The 22,500-nt window shown below is 38.9% G+C and overlaps 2 protein-coding genes across 4 annotated transcripts in view; one reads left to right on the forward strand and one right to left on the reverse strand.

Moving 5' to 3' along the window:
* Positions 1-9,749, reverse strand: part of KIAA0319L (KIAA0319 like) — a 1,767,873-nt gene extending 1,758,124 nt beyond the window's left edge. The window contains exon 1 of one of the 2 annotated variants that reach the window (XM_044059462.1): positions 9,430-9,746. In XM_044059462.1, coding sequence (XP_043915397.1) covers positions 9,430-9,453 — 24 coding nt within the window. In that variant the 5' untranslated portion in view covers positions 9,454-9,746. Of the gene's footprint in view, positions 1-9,429 lie in introns of both variants that reach the window. The other variant, XM_044059468.1, reaches the window with a different exon arrangement.
* Positions 9,750-9,786: 37 nt separating this feature from the next.
* The window catches only part of NCDN (neurochondrin), an 851,702-nt gene continuing 838,988 nt past the window's right edge, over positions 9,787-22,500 (forward strand). Inside the window, exon 1 of one of the 2 annotated variants that reach the window (XM_044059491.1) lies at positions 9,787-9,847. Coding sequence is in view for 1 of the 2 variants with exons in the window: in XM_044059482.1 (XP_043915417.1) it covers positions 10,102-10,256 (155 nt within the window). In the remaining variant the exon portion in view is untranslated. Of the gene's footprint in view, positions 9,848-10,031; positions 10,257-22,500 lie in introns of those variants that run through there. The other variant, XM_044059482.1, reaches the window with a different exon arrangement.

Genomic DNA, 22,500 nt, shown 5'->3' on the forward strand with positions numbered 1-22,500 from the left:
AAAACATATGTATAATTCATGAAAATGGAATAGGTTTGCTATGATTTGTATTATATTCTATTACTATACATGTACTTACGTTACTGTCTACAACATAAGAACTATTAAAAATATCAGGCCTTCCAAGATTACGATCGTGTATACTTTTTATTACTTCCAGCTATTGTGATGCTCAGTTCTCTGGGTATTCCCCTAGTCACCATACACATGCCATGGCTCCTAATTTCTCCTTACTGAGCTACATTCTAACATGCACTCCTCTAATAATCATGGAATCATCCTGTCATACACAAATTTCAGTAGCAGAGAAGTCATCAGGTCTGCAAAGCCAATCAGGATCCTTACTTGGTCAGTGTCATGTGCAATGACAGAGTGACGATTGCCACTCCCTCAAGTAATCCACCTTCCAGACTCCTTGTCTTAACTGACGACACACAGGCAGAGTTTTTCCCTAATCCCTATGGTTGTGATAAAAGAACTGGCCATACTATTAATTTATACTTTTTTTTTGTCCTTGTACCTTCCTTATTCTGTGGGCTATTTTTTGTTTTGTAAAAATTTATCATTGTTAGCAATATGGATACATGTCTTTTTTCAGCTTTATATGACAATTACTTTCATCTAATTATCTTAGATTTCTCTTCTACAGAAATGGCCACAAAGCTAAAATACTTAGTTGTGTTTTCCTCATCAACAGAATTTGTTCAATCAAAATATAAATTTTGGTGGAAAAAGGGATTTTGAGAGATGGAAGGGTATAAAAAGAGTCTTTACTTTTTAAGGTGTCATTTCTCAAAATTAATACATTTCCTAAGCTTTTCTTTTCCCCTTTCTACAATTTCTTGTCTTTTGAGAAAGAATTTAGGAACTGGCTGAAGTGAACACCAAACATTGAGGTTTATTGGTTCTCCAAATCTACATGCATTTTTCTATCATAAATTAAAGCCTTCTAAAATGCAAGGACAGACTCAACATCTCAGTCCTTTGTATACTAACCACGTTTCCAAAGTTTAAATACACACACACATATACACACACACACACACACACACACACACACACACACACACACACACCTTATATTTACAGGTTTCGCCTTGCAAACTGTACCTTGGGTCTTAATTTGGATTGTAACTGTAAGTTATTGATTTAATTATATATGTATTTTTATTGGTGGGTGTATTTATATGGTGTTTATTAGTGTTTTTTTTACACTCCTTGAAGACTATACACGAGGTGCTACAGTCCCAGGCTGCATCCTACATGAACTCCAAGAAGAGCTAAACCCAAACATAAAACTACTGTTCAATCTCAGCCTTACTACAGGATATATGCCCAAAGGGTGGCGTACAGCAACAGTGGTCCCTCTCCATAAAGGTGGTGCCTCAACGGATCCTGGAAACTATCGCCCCATAAGCCTGACTAGCTTGGTCTGCAAAGCTATGGAAAGGATCATCGTGGACCTCATAAATAAAGATATTGGGGACCTACAGACACTGGATCCTACCCAGTTCGGCTTAGTTAAGGGCAGATCCTGCCTCTTAAACCTGGTTGATTTCTTTGAAACAGTCACCAAGGCCACTGACGGGGGGAAGGTGGTCCACACAGCCTACCTGGACCTCGCAAAAGCCTTCGATACAATACCCCACTCGGGCATTATAGATAAGCTCACCAGCTTAAATATAAACCCCTATGTCACTAGATGGATTGCAAACTGGCTCAAGGACAGAACCCACATGGTTAGAATTGCTGGAGCCATGTCAGACTCCAAACCAGTTACAAGTGGTGTCCCACAAGGCTCAGTCCTGGGACCTCTCTTGTTCGGTATATATTTCTCGGAGGTACAGGCCAACATGGAATGACTGTGGCTGACCAAGTTCGCAGATGACTGCAAACTGGGTGCCATAATAGACTCTCCAGCCGACACAAGCATCCTCCAAAAGGGCCTCATAGAAACAGACAACTGATGCCACAGCCATGGCCTCAAGCTAAATGCCAAAAAGTGTATAGTCATCCCCTTTGGCAAAAACAAAGTGCCCACAAATTACCACATAGGTGGTAATCCGTTAAGTACAGAAGAAGTAATTAGGGACCTGGGGACCCAAGTTGATAGCAATCTCTCATTTGACAACCACGTGGCCAAAGTGGTTAGAAAAAATTTTATATAGCCCACCTAATCATGAAGGGATTCACATCTAGATCAGGGGAGTTCATCGTGCCTCTTTACTCATCCCTCATCAGGCCCATAATTGAGTACAATGCCCCTTTTGGGATGTACCTTACCAGACACCTGCAGCAACTGGAAAGACCCCAAAAATACCTCACCAAGAGGATCAAAGGGCTCAAACAGATGCCATATGCTGCCCGGTTAAAGAAACTCCAGCTCTACTCAGTGGCATACCGCCTGCTCAGAGGTGACCTGTGCCTGACATATAAGGCCATGTCCAACCCGGAATTAAGGACATGCTGCACCTCAAAAAATCCAAATCCCATTGAGCTACACGCTTGAGAGACTTGAACCTCAGCACTGAAATAAATAGGACATGCTGGAGGGACAGATTCATAACCCAGAGACTCCCTTCACTCTGGAATAAAATCCCAGTCCAGGTTAGGCATAGTCCCTCATTGACTCTCTTCAAGAAGAATCTTGATGAGTGGATGGGAGATCATAGGTTTACCCCGGGTATCACTTCTGTGTCACTGTTAGACAGAGGCACAGTATACTAACCTCAAAAAAGGGCATAGCAAAATTAATTTAAAATGGGTGGCGAAAGCCAAACATACTCTGGCTAGGCTTATAAATGCCCTAGGGCAGATAGCCTAGTATGAACCTATGAACCTATGATATTAAAATTATTGTGTTTATTTGAGTGGTTCCTGTCTGTTTTTGTACCTTTTAAACTTTACCTAGGCTGACAATGCCTTCAGTTGTTGGGTGTATGATGGCTGCATTCCAGAAGCAAGACAGTTTTACTAGAGTTTTCAAAGCCTTTACTTACTGTTGCAACCACTGGTTCACAATTCTGACATGCTCCTCAAAAACACTTACGATTTTCACAAATCATCTTCCTTTACTTGTAAATCTGAGAATTGTATATCTTTCCATTCCTTAGGGAACTGAGGGTTGTCAGATATATGTCAACCTTGGCATTCCAGTGGGTTATGTTCATAACCTTATTATCTTGCTGTCATTTTACGCACACACACATGTCTGGTGTGTGTGTATGTGACAGCTAAATTCCACTCAGTATTCAACATATATAAAACGTCAGTTTTTCTGCTAAGACATTACCAATTCATTAACTCCAAATCTAAGATAGCTAGAAATGTTTAGTTCCATTTACTCTAAGCTGGAATAAGATATAGAGCAACCCTCTTAGAATTATGCATGTCATTTTCTAAACTGTTTTACCCACAGCTCATGTTACAGCACAATGGATTATTCTTCTCAAGCTAAACATACTTATTTTTATCCATTTTTGTGAGAATTGTCACGTCATAGTGCGGCTAACAAACTGCACCTTTGCTAATACTGTTCTAATTTTCTCCTTTGTGAAAATGTCTTTAAAGAAGCTAAAGTCTGCATTATTTTTAAGAGAACATTTGGATGACCTAATTTCATTGTTGGTGAGTTTTAAGATCTGAAGACTCCTTCATAATTGGTTATTAAAAAAAACAACTATGTTCTAAATGATTCTGCCTTACTACCTTGAAATAAAAGCTTAGTCAACATTTTCTCTTTTCTTCTTGTTATACTTTGGTTGTTGTTACATTATTTGCTTTACTATTATTTATGCAGTAAAAGTGATAAAAAAGGGAAGTAAAATATATGTCAACCAAGGCAATAGCTCCTGAAAACGTTTACAAAAGTATTCCAACCCTATGAAGCCAATCTTAGTCAATTTTTAGTCTTAGAAGACCAGTTCTCAGTTGAACTCACGGGCACAAAAAAAAACTTGTTAGTTCTAAAATAGGACTTAATTCTTTAAGATTTCAAAATTCACACATTTGAAAACAATTAAACTCGTCTTCCTCAAAAATACAATCAGTATTACAGCATTGTCCATTATTTTCCCCTTGAAAACAACAACAAAAAAATCAAGTACTTTTACACTAGTCTCTGCAAATATAACGGTTGGCTTGCCATATTATTACACTTTACAAAAGGCTTTCTTCCCCATTTCTCCAATTTCCTTTTACTACTCTTATTTAAAAGGACCACTGAAGAAACATTATTTACCCTGTCAAATGTATTGCAGTATTTACAACACATAGGAAAAAAGCTAAGTTATCATTTTAGTGCAGTTATTCTGAAAGAGGGAGCATTTTAAACATGCAGAAGGTACCCCACTAATAGGAAAAATTTAGAACACTTTCAAGTTGTCTACAGGCACAAATTAAACCGGAAAAAGCCAAATATGATAGAGGACTGGCCGGCAACCTGGAAACAAAGATTACAAGTTTGCAAACCATGAAAAGTTACACTGATCCCCTACTACTAGATAATGCTCTATTAGATTACCCAAAGGAAGATGCTGAATCTCAAAGTAAAGTATTTTAGAAGTGTAATTGGAGCTAGCATTAATCAAGGTGCTACTGTTCAAGTAAATAAAGATAATTCTGTTCTTTAACACTACAGATCTAGAAAACACTGCTAAATATTAAGCAACATTGTTCAATGGGATGAGACTGCATTCTTGCAGCAACACTGAAAATTTCAGATCACTACTTATTACCCATAATATTTCAAGCACTGGACCTATTACATGGTAATATATAGCGTTATGCACTGGAACTAGTACTTGGTAATATCTAACATTATGCACTGTCTGGACCTCGTACATGACAATATCTAACATTATGGTGATATACAAGGTGGAACAGGTACTGATAATAGCTAGATTGAGCAGTAGCTCTTTTTTTTTAGCAGAGATCTTGTTACTAGTACCAATGTTTACACTTTAGGCATCGACTGATGATTTTAATAAAGACAAGTCTACACTGTCTAATTCGATCAAGTTATACAACTATGTCACCATGGCCAACAATTTAGGGCTTACAGTGGAGCAGTGCAATTAAGCCTAGTAGTGGCTTTTGGTACTTAAGTCAAATAACCATTTGCAAAGTTCTTTTCAGCTATAAGGTTGTTCTTTAGGTTAATTAAATTGGCAGAGTAATAAATCACAAACTGTCTTGGTTAAGGTTAAGCAAGCTGATTTGTACAAGGTCAAATTCAGAAATATGTCAGAATACAACATTAATGTTATACCTGCACAAAATACTAGCTAGAGAGTTCCAGAAATGGTCCAGTATAAATTCACAAAACACATACTGTCGCTAAAAAAAGTCTGGAATATCATGAGAGGTGTTTGCCATTCAGTAGAGATGTTTGCTGTGAAAACTTTGCTAGCCAAATTATATAACAGCATCCCATGACATTAATCAGTTTAAGAAAAACCTTGACGAATAGATTACATATTTGATTTATGATGCTGTACAAGTGGCCTGCTTTTCTCACAGGGCCAATCTGACCACAGTACTGGTACAGTAAACCTATAAGCCCTGAGCACAATTTTCTAATTTCCTAGGCTGAGAGAGAGAGAGAGAGAGAGAGAGAGAGAGAGAGACAGACAGACACACACACAGAAAGAGAGAGAATATTCTTCTTCCTACAAACGAGCCCTTCACTATCACATACCAGAGACTTTGTTGCTTCACCATTGATAATGCATTTCTCTGCTGCTCAACTTTTTCAATGCACATTGTTATATGTATATGAAACACTACAATACATGTACTTGTATCCCTGGCTCTTACATTAGGTACACCATTCTATTTTAAGATTTCTGCCATACAAAAGTGAGCATGACAATTGATTTGTAGCCCTTTCTTTGCCTTCTACGCACACTGAAGTGACACAACTCTGGTTTGTACTGTCTGTTTCATGATTGCTCTTACAATTCTTTTCTAAACTGAGCTTGGATCTCTGGAATTAATTAATATTCCAGTTGAGAGCACTACAGAAAAAAATTACTTTTTCTCCCAGGGAGTATTTCCATCACAAGTAATGGAAGAAAACATTTCTTACAGAAACACGCATGATATAAGTGAAGCCTTCTCAAAGGCTTGTACTGGGAGAAAGCAACTGCAACCACACACACACACACACACACACACACACACACACACACACACACACACACACACACACACTACAATGCTATAAAGCATTACACAATTCACACTTAAATAAGCCCACAGTAAATCTTTCAATAACATAATTTTTTGCCAGGTGGAGACATTTTTAGTTATTTTTAAACATCAGATAGAAGTCAAAAATATAAAAAAAACTCTAATAGCTCAGCAGCTGGAAGTGTGGCATCTAAAAACAGTATCTCTCTAGCAAGACTCAGATTCACAGTAGGCACCCTTTTCAAAAAATGGAAATTTCAACTGCTGACACACTACGCATTGCTTTAAATTGGACAGTCACATACTTGTAATAATTACTTGTAACAACAATTATTTTACATGGCAGGGGCAGATAGAGAATTTAGAATAAGTCAATATTAGTGAAGCATAACTCAGAAAGCTTAAAGCATCACAATTGAAAACAGCCACATTACTCATCCAGAGGAGGTAGCCCCTCATTTCAGTCTTCATCTGTTAATAGGGTTTTGTGTCCCAGTTAAATGGCTTAAGAGAAGGTCAGCATATGCACAACAAAATAAACAAATACAAATGACAACTACAGAGTGCCACCTATCAGTGGCATAAGCAGCTGGATATAGAAACAGAAAACGATGAGTGTTGGATGAAGTCTAATGAAAGTGAAAGCACAGGGCATACATTTGGACTCTTAGTATCATTACTTACAACTTAATGACTTACTTCTGAGGGCAGCATAACATCATCTTCTTGAGATTCTACCTTAAAAAAGGATGAGGGTCAGATGCCAATTTGCACCAATGATTAGAGACTGGGTCTGGGGGAATAAGCAAGCCGGAATGCAAACATTGGAAACACAAATAAATAAAATCTTCCTATGGCAAGATTACATACACGTGAAAACAATAACACCAGGCATGCAAGCTAAGCTACTCTTTAATGTCATTTTGTACAAGAAGTCCTCTGTATCTTATTGTAACAGGAAATGCACATTGTCTGACTAACATAAAGCTATAACAATCAGATCAGTAATAACAGGTCAAGTGGTTCATTGGACAGCATAAAGTTAGACAGCTGAAAGAAGTCTCTGGGAAAACAACATCTGGAAAACAGGAAACAGTCTTAAGGAAGTTGCAAAATTTGGTTGCCAAGGTAAAAGTACTGCTATGAACTATTAGACACTGCAGATCAGATTGTAAATGTCATGCCAACTCCCTTCATACAATTTAACATAACTAATTAAATTAACTTAATTTAACCAGACTTGGAAACGTACTTTGACTATGTCAGCCTTTTCCATAAAATGACCAATTAACTATTGGTACTGGAACTAAATCCCACATATCTACTGTTGCACATTCAGCAATCTAGACATACTTCCTCTGTCTTTTTTAATATGTTTTGCAACAACTGTAACTGGCAGCAAGAAGAGATGATGAAGACTCTGAACTGTTAATGAGCTCCTACCTATTACCATTGGATACAGGCTTTGGTTTCTTACACTTCCATTTGCTTCCCTTGAGACTCTGAACAACTCAATTAACCAGACAGTGGTACTGGTTTGCCCCTGAAAATACCCACTTGTGTTCAATTGTCTTACAAAGCTAAATACGTACAGTAAAATAAATAAAAAATCTTGACTTGTGAAGAAAACAACAGCAGTAAAATCTATGGCATGCAAAAAATATCATAACCACAGGCAGTCAAAGTGCAAAGGCAGGGTGGCCATTTTTTTCTGTGAGCCACCTAGTTTAGGAACAGATGCAGGCAGGGTTGACCAGGGAAGGGGAATAAAATGAATCAGCTAACCTCCAGCTCTCCTAGATTTGGGGAATTGGACCAGGAGCCTTACAGTCACCTCTTTGAGGAGTTCAAGGCCATGTCCAGTGCTTGATGGGAAGATGCATGCGTGAGGTAGAACGGCATCACTGCACACTCCCTTATTTAGGGATCTTGTCTGGCTACTGCATTAATAATAGCATGACATTTGTTGTTCTATGGTTATAATTCTCACTTGTTCTGAGTTCAAATCCCTGATGAGACCTTTATTGCAGGATTTAGCCTAATGGTTAAGGTGTTCACCTCACAGACACAAAGTACAAGGTTTGATTCTCCCCTTTAGTCACTATCTGGTTATTGGCTAGGCATTTAATTGTCTTAGACTGACTGCTAAAGTACGAACCCATGAACCTATGACTCCTGGCTCCTCCTTCACAACTCCACATCTGATCTCCTGCCGCCAAGACTCCAAGCTTTGGTCAGTGGGAGGCAGATTTTCCAAGAAATTGGAGGCCCACCTGTGAATGGTCACATCCAAGACATTCTAAAAAGAGAGCAACTAAGAGATTTAAGGCTGAGCAGAGAAGGAAACTGTGAAGTTGACAGGAATAAGTGGGGATCAGGTAGAAATACAGTAAGGTTGAACACGTCACTCATTTGTTACCTGGCCACCCCTGAAAACAGCTACTGTTCTTTAATTTATTTATTGGCTTACTGAAGGAATAAAAATATATCTTTCTGTTCTGAAACAATGAAAACTATAGATACTTACAATTTTAGTAACATACATCAGTTGATAAATAATCTATATTGTGTAAACAAAAACAAACTTCTAGTACCGATTTTTGACACATCAAGATAAAAGACATTCACAAAATTGATTTTACAGTAAGGCAGGTAGTTTCATTTTCTATACTCATTTAGCAAAAAGTCAATGATGTTCATATTTACCTAGTGCCAAAAAATTACATTACTATGTTGGTTTATTATTAGCTATTACATATGTAACTTCATCGAATCTGCAGTTTGGAAGGTGGTACAACCCTGAAAAATACAGAATATTCACTTTTTCCTAATGTACAAACACTTAGACGGTTTTCAATTACAGCGCTAACGGATTACAATACTAGAACATTTGCTTTTTTTTTATTCTGCTTACTTTACCTTGGAAGCAGGTGTTAGATGCGCCGGTCAAGATGAAAAGAAACAAAAAAAAATCAAGTCTCGTGGAATAGTTTGCCTACCTTTTAAACTTCCACTAATTTTGAAATACAGCATTGTGGTACACATAAACGAATAGCAAGAGTATAATACTAGGACCCGTGGTGTTCAGTCATGCTACCATATGGGACACATATCACGATCTCTCGCACAGCACAGAAATCTAATAACTACAGATAACATCAATGAAATGATTTACTAAAATCACGCTAAATAATAAGCTACAAAATGCAAAGAACTTACACAAATCAAATAACTTACCAAATTATATTTATGGACGCTCATTTTAGTTCTTCCCTAACACCACTACTGAACCCGTCTTTGTGACAACCCATTTCCTTACAAGTAAAAACATCATCTTGATATGCCTTTTGCTCTCCTTCTCCGACTCTACATACTTCAAGGAAGACTGCACAATACCTGCTAAACCACGATACGGCTGCAGGCAAATAACAGATTCTCATTTGCCTTACAGACTGTAGTTAATCGAATTAGGGCTCCAAATTACCCATCAACAACTATCATTGGCCCCAGTTGACGCCTTACAGCCAAGTTACACCTGTGCCTTTAAAAGACGAAACATAACACTTGGCGACCCGAATTGAGAACAGGATAAGAGGAGGAGCCTGGGTTAGGAGCGCCGTCATTCAGCGGACTTTGATTCTGCATTTCCTCTCTAGTACAATTTTTTGTGTTATTTCTCTTTGTTTACGCACTTGTTAAGGGCTTTTTGTGTAGCTGATATTTTGTGCGCGAGCACACCACTGCTGCATTCTCTTAGGCAATTTCTTTTCTGTAGTCACTGCTGCTTTAAAACGCAAACGTCTATTAACGTGTGAAGCTGAAAAGTCCTTGGGGGGGGCTACTTTTGTGTCGGAACTCGATGTTAAAAGCGGCAGTATCCATCCGGAACTAAATACCAGTAGTGCAGTTATGTGTCTAATATTAAATAGTTCGGGTTTGTTAAACTACGATAGTGCTTTTCATTGGGTTCGTATTGGTTTTCAGCAGTCTGACGCTGATCGAACGTGGAAAGTCTGTGCGGTGTACATGCGTTGTCTTGTTAGAAGTCCATGCTTATTTGTTAGGTAGGAAGATTTAGTTCTGGGTTTCTTATGACAGTGAAACAACTGAGGAGTTTTCTTCAGCTTGGCGTGATAGGATTGTGTTAGTTTTGTTCCACTTTACTTTCTAATACGAGTTCTAACGTTTTACGTGTCACGCTGTATAGCCCTCAGTATCCCACACAAAGCAGTGATGTAGCTTGACCCATTCGTGTCTGTACTTGGACTCTATATTATTGTCTCTACCCTTTTAATATTTAAAAATGTAAGCATCTTTCCAGCTGTTGGGATGCTCGTATCTGTAAGCATGCTGCGTACAAATCTTTGCTGTATACTTTATTTTAGACATTCCCATGTGTTTATGGCTCGTTACGCTTACATGCTAATAAGGAATGATCGAAAAAATACTGATTTTTACCTTTTTGTATTAAACGGTAATCCAAACATTCCTCTGCTCGTGTGTGTGATTCACTTTTAAATTTTATTTATAGGTTCATACTAGGCTATCTGCCCTGGGGCAATTATAAGCCTAGCCCGATTCTGTATGGCTTACGCCCCCCCCCGATTTGAGTATACTGTGCCATTTTTAAGGTTTAGTTTACTGTGCCTCTGTCTAATAGTGACACGGGAGTAATCCCTGGGACAAACCTACGATCCCCCATCCACTTGTCGAGATTCTTCTTGAAGAGATTCAGTGAGGTGCTCTGCCTCACATGAACTGGGATTCTATTCCAGAGCGAAGGGAGCCTCTGGGTTATGAACCTGTCCCTCCAGCAAGTTCTATTTATTTCTATGCTGAGGTTCAAGTCCCTCGAGCGTGTGGCTCTAAGGGATTTAGATTTACTGAGGTGGAGCATGTCCATTAATTCTGGATTTGACATAGCTTTGTATGTCAGGCATAGATCGCCTCGAAGTAGGCGGTATGCAACTGAATAGAGCTGGAGTTTTTTTAACTGAGCAGCATATGGCATCTGTTTGAGACCCTTGATCCTCTTTGTGAGATACTTTTGGGGTCTTTCTAATTGCTGCAGGTGTCGGGTAAGGTACATCCCAAAAGGGGCATTGTAGTCTATGATGGGCCTGATGAGGGATGAATAAAGGGGCACGATTACCTCTCTTGATCTAGATGTGAAACCCTTTGTGATGAGGTGGGCTATGTAGAAGGTCTTTCTAACCACTTTGGCAATGTGGTTTTCAAAGGAGATATTGCTATCGACTTGGGTCCCCAGGTCCCTAATAACTTTCTCTGTACTTAATGGGTTTCTGCCTATGTGGTAATTTGTGGGCACATTGTTTTTGCCAAAGGGTATGACTATACATTTTTTGGCATTTAGCTTTAAACCATGGCACTGGCACCAGTTATCTGTCTCTGTGAGACCTTTTTGAAGGATGTTTGTGTCAGCTGGAGAGTTGATTATGGTGCCCAGTTTGCAGTCATCTGCGAACTTGGTGAGCCATAGTCCTCCCACGTTTGCCTGTACCTCTGAAAAGTATATACCGAACAAGAGTGGTCCCAGGACAGAACCCTGTGGGACGCCACTTGTGACCGGTTTCGAGTCTGACATGGCTCCAGCAACTCTCACTCTGTGGGTTCTGTCTTTGAGCCAGTTTGCTACCCATCTTGTGACACAGGGGTTTATATTTAAGCTGGATAGCTTATCTATGATGCCCAAGTGGGGTATTATGTCAAATGCCTTTGCAAGGTCCAGATAGGCTGTGTGGACTACCTTCCCTTCATCTATGGCTTTGGTGACTGTTTCAAAGAAGTCAGCCAGGTTCAAAAGGCAGGATCTGCCCTTGACAAAGCCGAACTGGGTAGGATCTAGTGTCTGTAGGTAGCCAATGTCTTTGTTTATGAGCTCCATGATGATCCTCTCCATAGCCTTGCAGACTAAGCTAGTCAGGCTTATGGGGCGATAGTTTCCAGGGTCCGTAGAGGCTCCACCTTTGTGGAGTTGGACCACTGTTGCTGTATGCCATTCTGTGGGCACATATCCTGTAGTGAGGCTGAGATTGTATAGCTGTTTTATTTGAGGGATTAGTTCCTCTTGTAGTTCATGTAGGACGCAACCTGGGATGCCATCTGGTCCCATGGAAGCAGTGTTTTTTGCTTTGGAGAGGGCAGCCTTCACCTGAGCATCTGAGATGTTTGGGAGGCAGCCCTCTGCTGGGATAGATACTTGCTCTTTTGGGGGGGGGTGGAGAAGTTTGCACTGAACCTGTCTGCCAGGATATTGGCGATGTCTGTGGGTTCAGTGTACTTTTTGTTGTTTAGAATCAACTCAGAACAAGTCTGGGAGTTGCATCCCAGGTTTCTAACATAACTGAAAAAAGCCTTATGATTGTCTTTGGTGTCCTGTGCAATTTTTCTCTCGAAGCTGGCCTTGGAGGATTTTATGAGGGATCGTAATTTTTTGCTAGTACTGTTCAGAGGTGCCTTCCCTATTAGGGATTTTGCTCTATCATGTAGTAGCTTCCTCCTTCTGTTGTACAGTTTATTTATGGCAGGGGTCCACCAGACTGGGCCTGCCTTTGGATGATTGGGTCTTGGTTTTGTTTGGGATAGCATGATCCATGCATTCCTGGAGATGTCCGTAGAATGCATTTATATAGGATTCTGCAGTTTGGGCTGTAGTTTCCACTGGCCCTGGGGCCTTGAAGGATTCCACTTCGGTTTTGAGAAGTGAGAAGTTCGCTTTTGAGAAGTTTTTCACTGTGGTTTTCTGGGCTGGGGGTGGGGTCGGGATGTGGACATCCAGTGAAATTAATTTATGGTCTGATCTTACCAATGAGGGATATACTTCCGGTGTGGAGCATAGAGTCCCCATGTTGGTAATGATCAGGTCTAGTATGTTGTCCCCTCTTGTGGGAGTGGTGACTAGTTGTTCCATAGCATTTGAGTTTATAATTTCCAGGAATCTTTGGGCTAAGGTGCTGGGGCTTGAGTAGTGCTCCCAGTCAATGTTTGGGTAGTTGAAGTCGCCCAATATAATGGTGTTCGGAGAGATCTTCATGTTCTCCAATGTTTTCAGGAAAGCCAAATGGGATTCCTGACTTTGAGAGGATGGTCTGTAGGATGCTATAAACTGAAAAGCAGTCTTGGATGGTCTCCGATACTTCGTGCAATGCCACTAACCTGGAGGTGTGGATATCCTTGATAAATATGGAAACTCCCCCTCCTTTTGTGGTTCGGTCCGGGTTTTGGGGCCGAAAAGCATGATATGAGATATAGCCTGGTAGTGCTGGGGTGCTCTCTGGAGCCTTGAACCAGGTTTCTGTCACAGCACAGATATCGATGTTCTCCATACTGAGGAGAGCTTCGAGTGCGTATGTAGTTATTAAGGTAGCCATATAAAACCTAAATGTAATAAGAACACACAACAAAATATAAAGTAAAGCTGTAGAGACTAAGCTAATATAATATGAATTTAAAGAGTTATAATAGATTTATTTAACTAGGCCTTTTACATTTCAAAGCTACTTAGGTGGCAACTCGCACAGGTCCTGAGAGATGGTAAGAAAAAAAGTAAGACTTGATGAGTTGAATATTTAGGTGGAAATCATTACCAACACAATGCTAACCAAGTGCAGATTCTAAGAATGGCAGTGCCTTACCAAATGTCCTGTAAAGTAGAATTGACCCTTATTACGCAGAACTTAAAGTGCTACCACAAGGACATTAAATACAGTTGTATACTTGATGGGAAGATTGTGTAACAGGTTGTAAGAGGAAGCCAGGGGAGAGAATGCAGGATTTGAATTTTGTGCACCTGTCTAGAAACTCTCTGTTGAAGAGTCTGCAGTTGTTAGACGATGATATGTTGGGTAGTTAAAAGTTCTGTGAAAAGATGTGACGGTAATCAAGTTGAAAAATAACATGGCTTGTACAGTGGTCAGATATTGGATAAAATAAAGTGCTTAATATGGCTGATGTTCTTAGATGGTGGTATTCTGAGTTAGCAGCTGCAAATACCTTATCCTGAAATGTTGGCAGTTTAGTGAGGACCACTTTAGGATTATGTATCTTGGATATAAACTCCATTTTGTTTCACTTGTAGCTAGTATGTTGGATATTTTAGCCAAGTCAGAATGTTATTCAGTGTTCGTTATTGAATTCATAGTAAGTTTTGTTCTCCTGGGAAAGAAAAAGTATATTTGAGATATCCTCTACACAACAAATAGCATATAACATTGTAAATGAAATGTGAACCCAGGATGGAGCCTAGTGTGAACCCCTAAGCAAAGATGGTGAGCAGTGGCGGAACTGATCCCCAAGACTACCACCTTACAAGCTGTGAATTACTAAATAATTCCCCCTCCCACCCAGTTGATCAAGTATTCCTTTAAAAAGTCAATCTGGTTACAAGATTGCTGATCACTTGGGTGAGTGTAATTTCATTGCTTTGAAACTGTTCAGTACATTTGTGTACAACTGTGAGTGCTTTACTATCGCAGTAACTTTTCTCCAAATAACTACTGTTAAATTTATAATGTTTGTTTTACTCTTCTGTATTATTCTCTTCCTGGTCAGAATTTATTTAGAGAGTGGCACTATTGCTGTTAGAAACCACTGCAAATTAGTACTTGCTTGTTACTGAGCGAAATTGGATGATGTACTGCTTTCTGTCAATATCTTGTATTACTTTGTCTTCTTTTTGGCTCTTACACTCTGAGCTCCCTGCAGGGATGAGTGCTTGTGGCAGTCAAACAAGTGTGCATAATCCATGTAAAGTATCTCTATAGGAATTCTTGGAAAACCATTCAAATGTGTTAATTTTGCTTTAAATATCAAGTGTAGCAAGATATCATGTTTTCATTAATGTCAAAATGTAGTAAAATGTATTATTGTAAAACAATTCTAAAATAAAATGTTACTGAAATAAGATGACATTTTGCTACATTATAATGCAGAAATCCCTGTTCATAATATGAAAAAAGATACTAAAGTTAGAGTAATAAATAATAGTTGCGGTGCTTTGAAGTAAGCAACAGCAGCTTCAAAATAAAATATCACCATAAAAATCTGCAATTCTGCCCTATAATAATATACATGTAATGAAAATAGTTTTCATCATAAAAGATGGAAATTTGTAATAGTACTGTATAATAAATGGCTGTGCACTAAAGAAAACATTGCATTGATAAGGACAATATTTAAGTTAGGTAACCAAAAGTAGATTGCAGATAGTGACACTGAGAAAATAATTTTGACAGCTAGTGAGTCCTGATAACTGTAAAAAAGAATAAAAAATAGGCTTGTCAGTGGCCATCATAATATCAGGAGTATGAATGTCAGCAAACATCTGCAAAGGCTGTTGCGAATAGTCTACCCAGTAAAGCAAAGATTCGTTGAAAAAATAATTTCCTAATTCTTTCTGAGCAAATCAGTAATTGGGGGGGGTTAGAAGAAGGCTTTAAATTTGCCAGTCTTCAAAGATCTTTTATGGTGCATATACTTCGGGGGGTTTGGTGATAAATCATAATGTCTGAGTAGATTCTCCAGCAATGCTGTATCCTTCTTCTGGCAGATGAAGACATAATAAAATACATTCCAGATTAACAGTAAGTCATGAAAACTATTGTGTTTATGTGGAGCAGAATTGTCTGCAGTTTGGCATAGTAAGCTTGAAGTAATGACTGCAGTATGATTGATGGAGCATAACAGTTGCACCATTAAAACAGTAATGAAAAAAGGGAGTGACTGTATTAAAAATAAGAACAATAAGTGCAGGTAATATCAATGCACTGACTGGTACAAGATGTAAAATAATTCCTTGAGAAATGTAACCATTGCACATGTTAAGGAAAGTAGTATAAAGCAAAGAAAAAAAAAACTTCAGGTATATACATTGCTAAATATGGCTACACATATAAGATAACAGTTTGCAAAGACCAGTGGATGTTTAGCACATCTGCGCACATCCTTCTAACTAATTGTAACCAGAAAAGTCCCAGCAGCAAACCACTAACGAACCAACGAAGTACAAAAATACACTAGATACCCAGACAGGCAGAAGAATTTCATGCATTGTAAAAGCAGACAAATGTTTAATAAAATGTGAGTGCTTTCGCAATAATTTAATATTGCTTCTTCAGACAACTGCTTTATTGCACATTCACCATTCGGTCGCTGAACTATCTGGCACACTTTACTCATCTCTAATTTCTGAATTGGTGTTGAATTTTCTGTCTTCCCCAGGCCACTGTGACCACGGACGCTTCACTGTTAGGGTGGGGGGCATTTCCAGGGAAAGACTGTCCAAGGCACCTGGTCCCCCATGGAGATCAACTTGCACATATGTCCTGGAACTGAGGGCATTCTCTTAGCGTTGCAAGCATTCCATGCATCCCTTCCCTTGGGGACCATTGTAATTCACTCAGACAACGTGTCGGTCATCTGGTATATCAATAAGCTAGGTGGAACCAGGTCTTACCCCCTATGTCGGGAAGCCATGAGGATTTGGCACTGGGTGATGTTTCCAACTGCTTTCTTATAGCCACGCACATTCCTGGGAGTTCCAACCTTATTGCGGACAATCTGAGCAGGAATATCCTGATGCAACCCTGTAACAGCAGATTGGATCTTCCACCAATGCTGGGGCAAGCCTTACTGTGACTTGTTTGCTTCCCCTTTAAACTACAAATGTAGAAGATGTTTTGCCCTGATCTCCCCCCCCCCCAGGGGAAACCACTGAGGGACACTAACGCATGATTGGCCCCTGGGTCTTTTGTATGCCTTTCCCCAGTTTCCCCTCATCCCAAAATTTCTCCAGAAAGCTCAGAGGTTGAGAAGCAAAGTGATCCTCATTGCTCCCTACTGGCCACGTCAAGTCTGGTTCCCGTTTCTATGGCCTCATCTGATTCACAGCCCGTGGATTCTGGATCATTCCCAGGACCTGTTATCTCATCCTCGGGGACTGATTCATCCAAACCTGCACAGTCTCAAGCTCACAGCTTGGTTCCTCCACTTCCAATGATTGCCAGGCTGCCTGACTTTTTGAAATTCTTCTGGCCACACACAAACCTTCCACTAGAAAAGTTTATTCTAGTAAATGGACTAGGTTCTCTATTTGGGCCAAAGACCAGAACTTAGACCCTTTCTCTATGCCTATTAGATCCTACAATACCTGACTACTCTTACATGCAGGAGCCTCGGCTTCAACGATCACTGTACATTTAGCAGCTATTGCCAGTTTTCATAATGGTTGTGATAATTCTTCAATTATGTCACACTGCCTATGTAAGACCTTTTCGAAGGAGATATTACATGTCAAGCCTCCCTTAGAACCCTGGGACTTGACTGTGGTGTTTTAGTCTCTCTCAGGTTCTCCCTTCGAACCCTTTGATTCATGTGATTTGAAATTTTTGTCATGGAAAACCATACTTCTAGTAGCACTTACCCCAGCGAGAAGAGTATCTGAGCTGCAGGCCTTGAGTGTCAAGAGTCCTTACTTGATCTTCCACAAGGATAGGGTGTCCCTTCGTACTGACCCTTCTTTCTTGCCCAAGGTAATTTCTGGCTTTTCCATTAACCAATCTATTGAGCTGCCGGTTTTCTTCCCTCTGCATTCTAATAGAGGGGAGTACCTTTTGCACACCCTTGATGTGCATCAGCAGCTTTGTTGTTATTTAGACAGAACTAAATCTTTCAAGAAAACAGATCAATTGTTTGTGGCCTTTGCAGGACCCAGATTGGGTAAACCTGTTTCCAAAGTGACTTTATCCTCTTGGCTTAGAAACATCATTACCTTTATCTGCCAACAGAATAAGCTATCCTTGCCTTCCAGAATAAAGGCTCATTCTACCAGATCTATGGCTACTTCTGTAGCTTTTCATTCCAGTGCCTCTATGGATGATATATGCGCAACAACCACTTGGGCAAGACTTCATACCTTTTATATCTCCTTACAAATTGGATTTGACCTCCAGGGGATGAGCATCTTTTGGTTCTATGGTGCTCAGGAATATCCTTCCTTAGGGCCACCCAGGACTCAAGTAGCTGGGAACCTGGTCCTAACTAATGAAAGAACAAATATTTATAACATCAGATAAAGAAGTTATGTCTTACCATAACGTTCCATCTGTGTTGTAGATCTTTGTTCATTCATTACTTCCCGCCCTCCTTCCCCCTGCCTGGACTCCTGGTGTACTTTAGGAACTCCTGGTTAGGGTATTTGCTCAGACAGAGCCTCCTACTATCTTTCCTATTACTACATCTTTTATCTAGGGTGGGCAAATTTGATCTGGAGTAACTAGGAGAAGGGGCATTGTGGGTAGGTCTTAACTGAGAGTTTTTGGCTTGCGTGAGCTGTGGAACTGCCATATCGGTTCCGAGGACTGAACCGAGGTCCTAACTGTAATGAATGAACAAAGATCTACAACACAGATGGAATGTTATGGTAAGACATAACTTCTTTTTTACTGGTTTTGTGGTGGAAAAATGACCTTCCCAGAGAGACTATTCTCATGGCTATCAGATCTCCTTAAAGATCCTCTGTTCAGTGATGGCTTTAGAGAAGGACCATCACTTTGTATACTCTAACTGTACTACATTTAATAAATTGGTTTTGGATGGCGGAGCTTAGAATCTTACAGTTCCATTTAGAACAGAAGACAGGATGTTTGTATTTATGTTTAATTTCAGTGTAGCCTGTCTAAATTTGTAGGGAAGAAAATAGATAAGGAAATTGTAAGAAATATATAGACGTAACAAAAATTTAAATTTATGAAGTCTTTTGTGCCTGTTAAAGAGCTGTTGTCACTTCGTCTGACACTGAAGGACAGGTTCATCAGCCTACTGTCTAGTGTGACTCCCACTCATTTCCTATACTGATGTAAAAGGAAAAAATATTTCCCAGATCGTCAGTCCTCAAACATGAAAGTTGGATGTTGACTCTCTAGTAGTTCTGTGTCCAGAAATAGCTTGCATTTATTGCAGTCCTTCACAAACTTTTCCTTTTTGTCGCAATGGAGACAGTTGATGGCTAAACTATATAAAAGGAACTGAAACAGCTAGTGACTATACCTGTTGGGGAAAAGGCACCCTTCTTGATTTCAGTAGCATGGATATCTATTAGGAAAGCTAGCCTCTGAACAACTGCATTGTTTGTGTTAGACTTTGTAATCAATAAACAATTAGTACCGTGACCTCTCCAATTTCAGGAGTAAGAACCCAAACCCTGTATTTTTCCAAAAGCTGCAGAAAAGAAGAGTGGGGAAACCATGTCTCTTTAGAATCCGAAGGTGAGGAAGAAGACTGTGAACTGTCCCATTTCTGACTATTCATTTCCCTGTGGTTGTGATATGGTCAGAGGTTCCTTATCTGCAGGCTTTTTTCTCTTTGTGATGCAGTCAAAGAGCATTTTAAATGGTCGTCCAAAAAAGCTGTTCTTCTCTAAACCAAAAGTACATGAAACTTTTGGAACTGAGTCCACCTGAGCTTGTGTGCATTCCACATATTATTGAGGTCTTACAGCATTTTAGAGATGTTGGGAATGGAACTTGATGGCATATCACCTGCTGTTAAGAAGCCTGATAAATTTAGTCGAATTCATAGGTAGCTACTAGGCAGTTTTGTTCCTGGAAACTTTATTATAGTTGTGCGCGTGTGCTTGTGTGAGAGAGCACTAGTGTTTTCCTTGACCAAGCAAGGCACTAGCATTTTTTTTTTGTTGTCATTTTTGGTTTACTGTCTGCATTGACGTCACACTGTTTCTAGACCACTACTGACAGCTTTGTGATGTAACTTAAGCAACTGATGGTGTGAGTTGACACATGCATTGGGGGGGAGATGTGCTCCAGCTGTGTACCACAAAGATAGTAAGACGCATCTTGTATCTATTTTTACACGCACAAGAAGATTGAGACTTCACAGTACCCCTAATTCTCAAAAAAATGTTGAATGCTGTTTAAACTATTTCATTATTTAGATACTTGTTTAAAATTGTTTGCATAATATATTTTCCACAGTAATGGACAATCTTCCTCAAGATGTTAATTTCATTTTTGTAAGTGCAATATGTGTTGGCTTACAGATATATTTGTTCTCGTATATTAATATAGCAATGTGCAGTAAATGCATTATTTTAAAGAACTTGGAGTGCCAGACTTTGAATGCTGTGGGCGAGTGTGATTCAGCAGAAAAGGGAACTAAAATAGTAAGTTATGTATAAAATTGTGGTATTCTTTTGTCATGGATTGGTGAGAAAATTGATTATTGTTGCAAATCTTGTCAGTTATATAAGCAAATGTGCAACATAAGTGTTCAACAGAATCACCGCTCCAGATGCTCCAGATCAGTGTTAAAGATGTGTCTGTTACCCTAGTAACATTAATAACATTATTCCAGTGGGCAATACATGTTTATAGTTTCCTGACTATTTTCATCATATGCCAGTATTACTAGAAATGGGAAAAGGGTTAGGAATCTTAAGCATTTGTCCAGATAATTCCCATACACCAGACCTGACTGCTAAGGAATGGAAATAAAAAAAAAAAGCCACTGGGGGACACTTTCTTGTTACTTAATCTAAACTTAGATGTAAATGTTGCTCCTTTTTCAGTTGCGTTTGGTAGTGGGTTACTTGTGATTAGCAATTCCATGCTCAGGAGACCCATAAGACCATTATCGAACATAAATTTGCATGAGATCACTCTCTAGTTTCAGTAAGTCAAAAGTAAAGTTTATGAAGTCCTAAAGAAAAGATGGCCATTTAGTACCATTATTCTTTCATGCTGGGATAAATAATTCACTCAGTACCCCCTTTGTCACACATACCAGCTGACTGAAAGTATGTTTTCATTATTTGTGTCCAAGTTAAATTTTATCATCACCAAGTTTTAGTAGTTATCAGTATGCCAAGGCTTTGCTGTGTAATAAATGGTTATGGGGCTTTTGTGAGAAGAACATTGATCTCATCAGGACTTTGGATAATTTCTGGTATATATATATATATATATATATATATATATATATATATATATATATATATATAAAGGAATAATTACAGATCGGTTTCATCCAAGTTTTTGTGGGGGGGGTATGCATCTAAGTAAGACCGTTTTGGACATTTTTTTTTTTGTTTGTTTTGTTTTTAAACTGCAACCTCATCCTGCCCAAGACACTGTTCAGATGATCACAAGCAACAGGTTAACAGAAATGTATCATGCAAATGTATGTAGTTTATGTAAAAAAAATGGAGAATAAACAGCACTGGCGTATCTTTCCCAATACTTGAGTATTACTATAACTGAAGCATGGTAGAGTGAAGATCTACAGTTACTTGCTAGTACAAAAAATAAATAAAAATGAATGTACGAGAACAGAAGAAGCTGGGCTAGGAGTGGCTGTAATTGTGCATGATTCCACCCCTATGAAATGGGCTTACTCAGAGATGGAATCTGTTCCTCTTGAGATTCCTTCTTATTGTTGTAGAAAGCTTCTACATGTTAGAATTTGTTGAGGAAAAATGGAATTAAATCTTAATAATGTTGGGAGATTTTAACTTTTCTAATATGGTCTGTAAGTTCAGTGTTTGTACCGCCACTTCTGAACATGAATTCTATGATCTGATGCCATCTAGAACTTTTATACAGGTGGTGAGTTTTCCAAGTAGAATTAATGCTGTACTGCATTTGTTTTAATATAGTAGCCATATTCATCATATCGTATCCCTTCCTTTTCTTACATCCGACCTTTTTGCCTTGAATTTACTGTAAATATAAATGTCAGTTTGAGTAATCTTGTACTAACTTGCTCTGACTCTCAACTTATGATTTACAGACTGTTAATTGGGATGGTAAGCTATCTGTTTGGGTTTTGTTTGAAAACCTATGCTAAAAATTGTAATTTCCTATAAAACAGCCTGTTGGATCTAAAATAGGTCAAACCTGTCTGGCATAAGAAATTAAATGTGTGGAAGAAAAACAAATTTATAGAGTTTATAAAAAGTATAGATCTTATGCTGCTGAGAAATGTTTAAATGAAATCTTCAAGGATTTTAATGGCTAATTAAGACCTTTTAAAGGTGGATATGAGGATTTATTGGTGGAAAATGTAGATCAAAAGATAGTTTATAATTATGGTAACAGAAGCAAGAATGTGAATAAAAGAATGGGTCGTATATTGAATGAGGATATCTGTAAAAATGAGGCGATAACTTTTGAAGCTTTATTTTGCAAAATTAGTAATGGCCAAGAGCAGTCCCTAAATGGAAATTTTAGATAGTTAATAAAATTCTTGTAAACACCATTATGCTGTTGACATTGA

The sequence above is a fragment of the Protopterus annectens genome, chromosome 1.part2, assembly GCF_019279795.1.
Source record: "Protopterus annectens isolate FY-2018-M chromosome 1.part2, PAN1.0, whole genome shotgun sequence".
Taxonomy (NCBI): Eukaryota; Metazoa; Chordata; order Ceratodontiformes; family Protopteridae; genus Protopterus; species Protopterus annectens.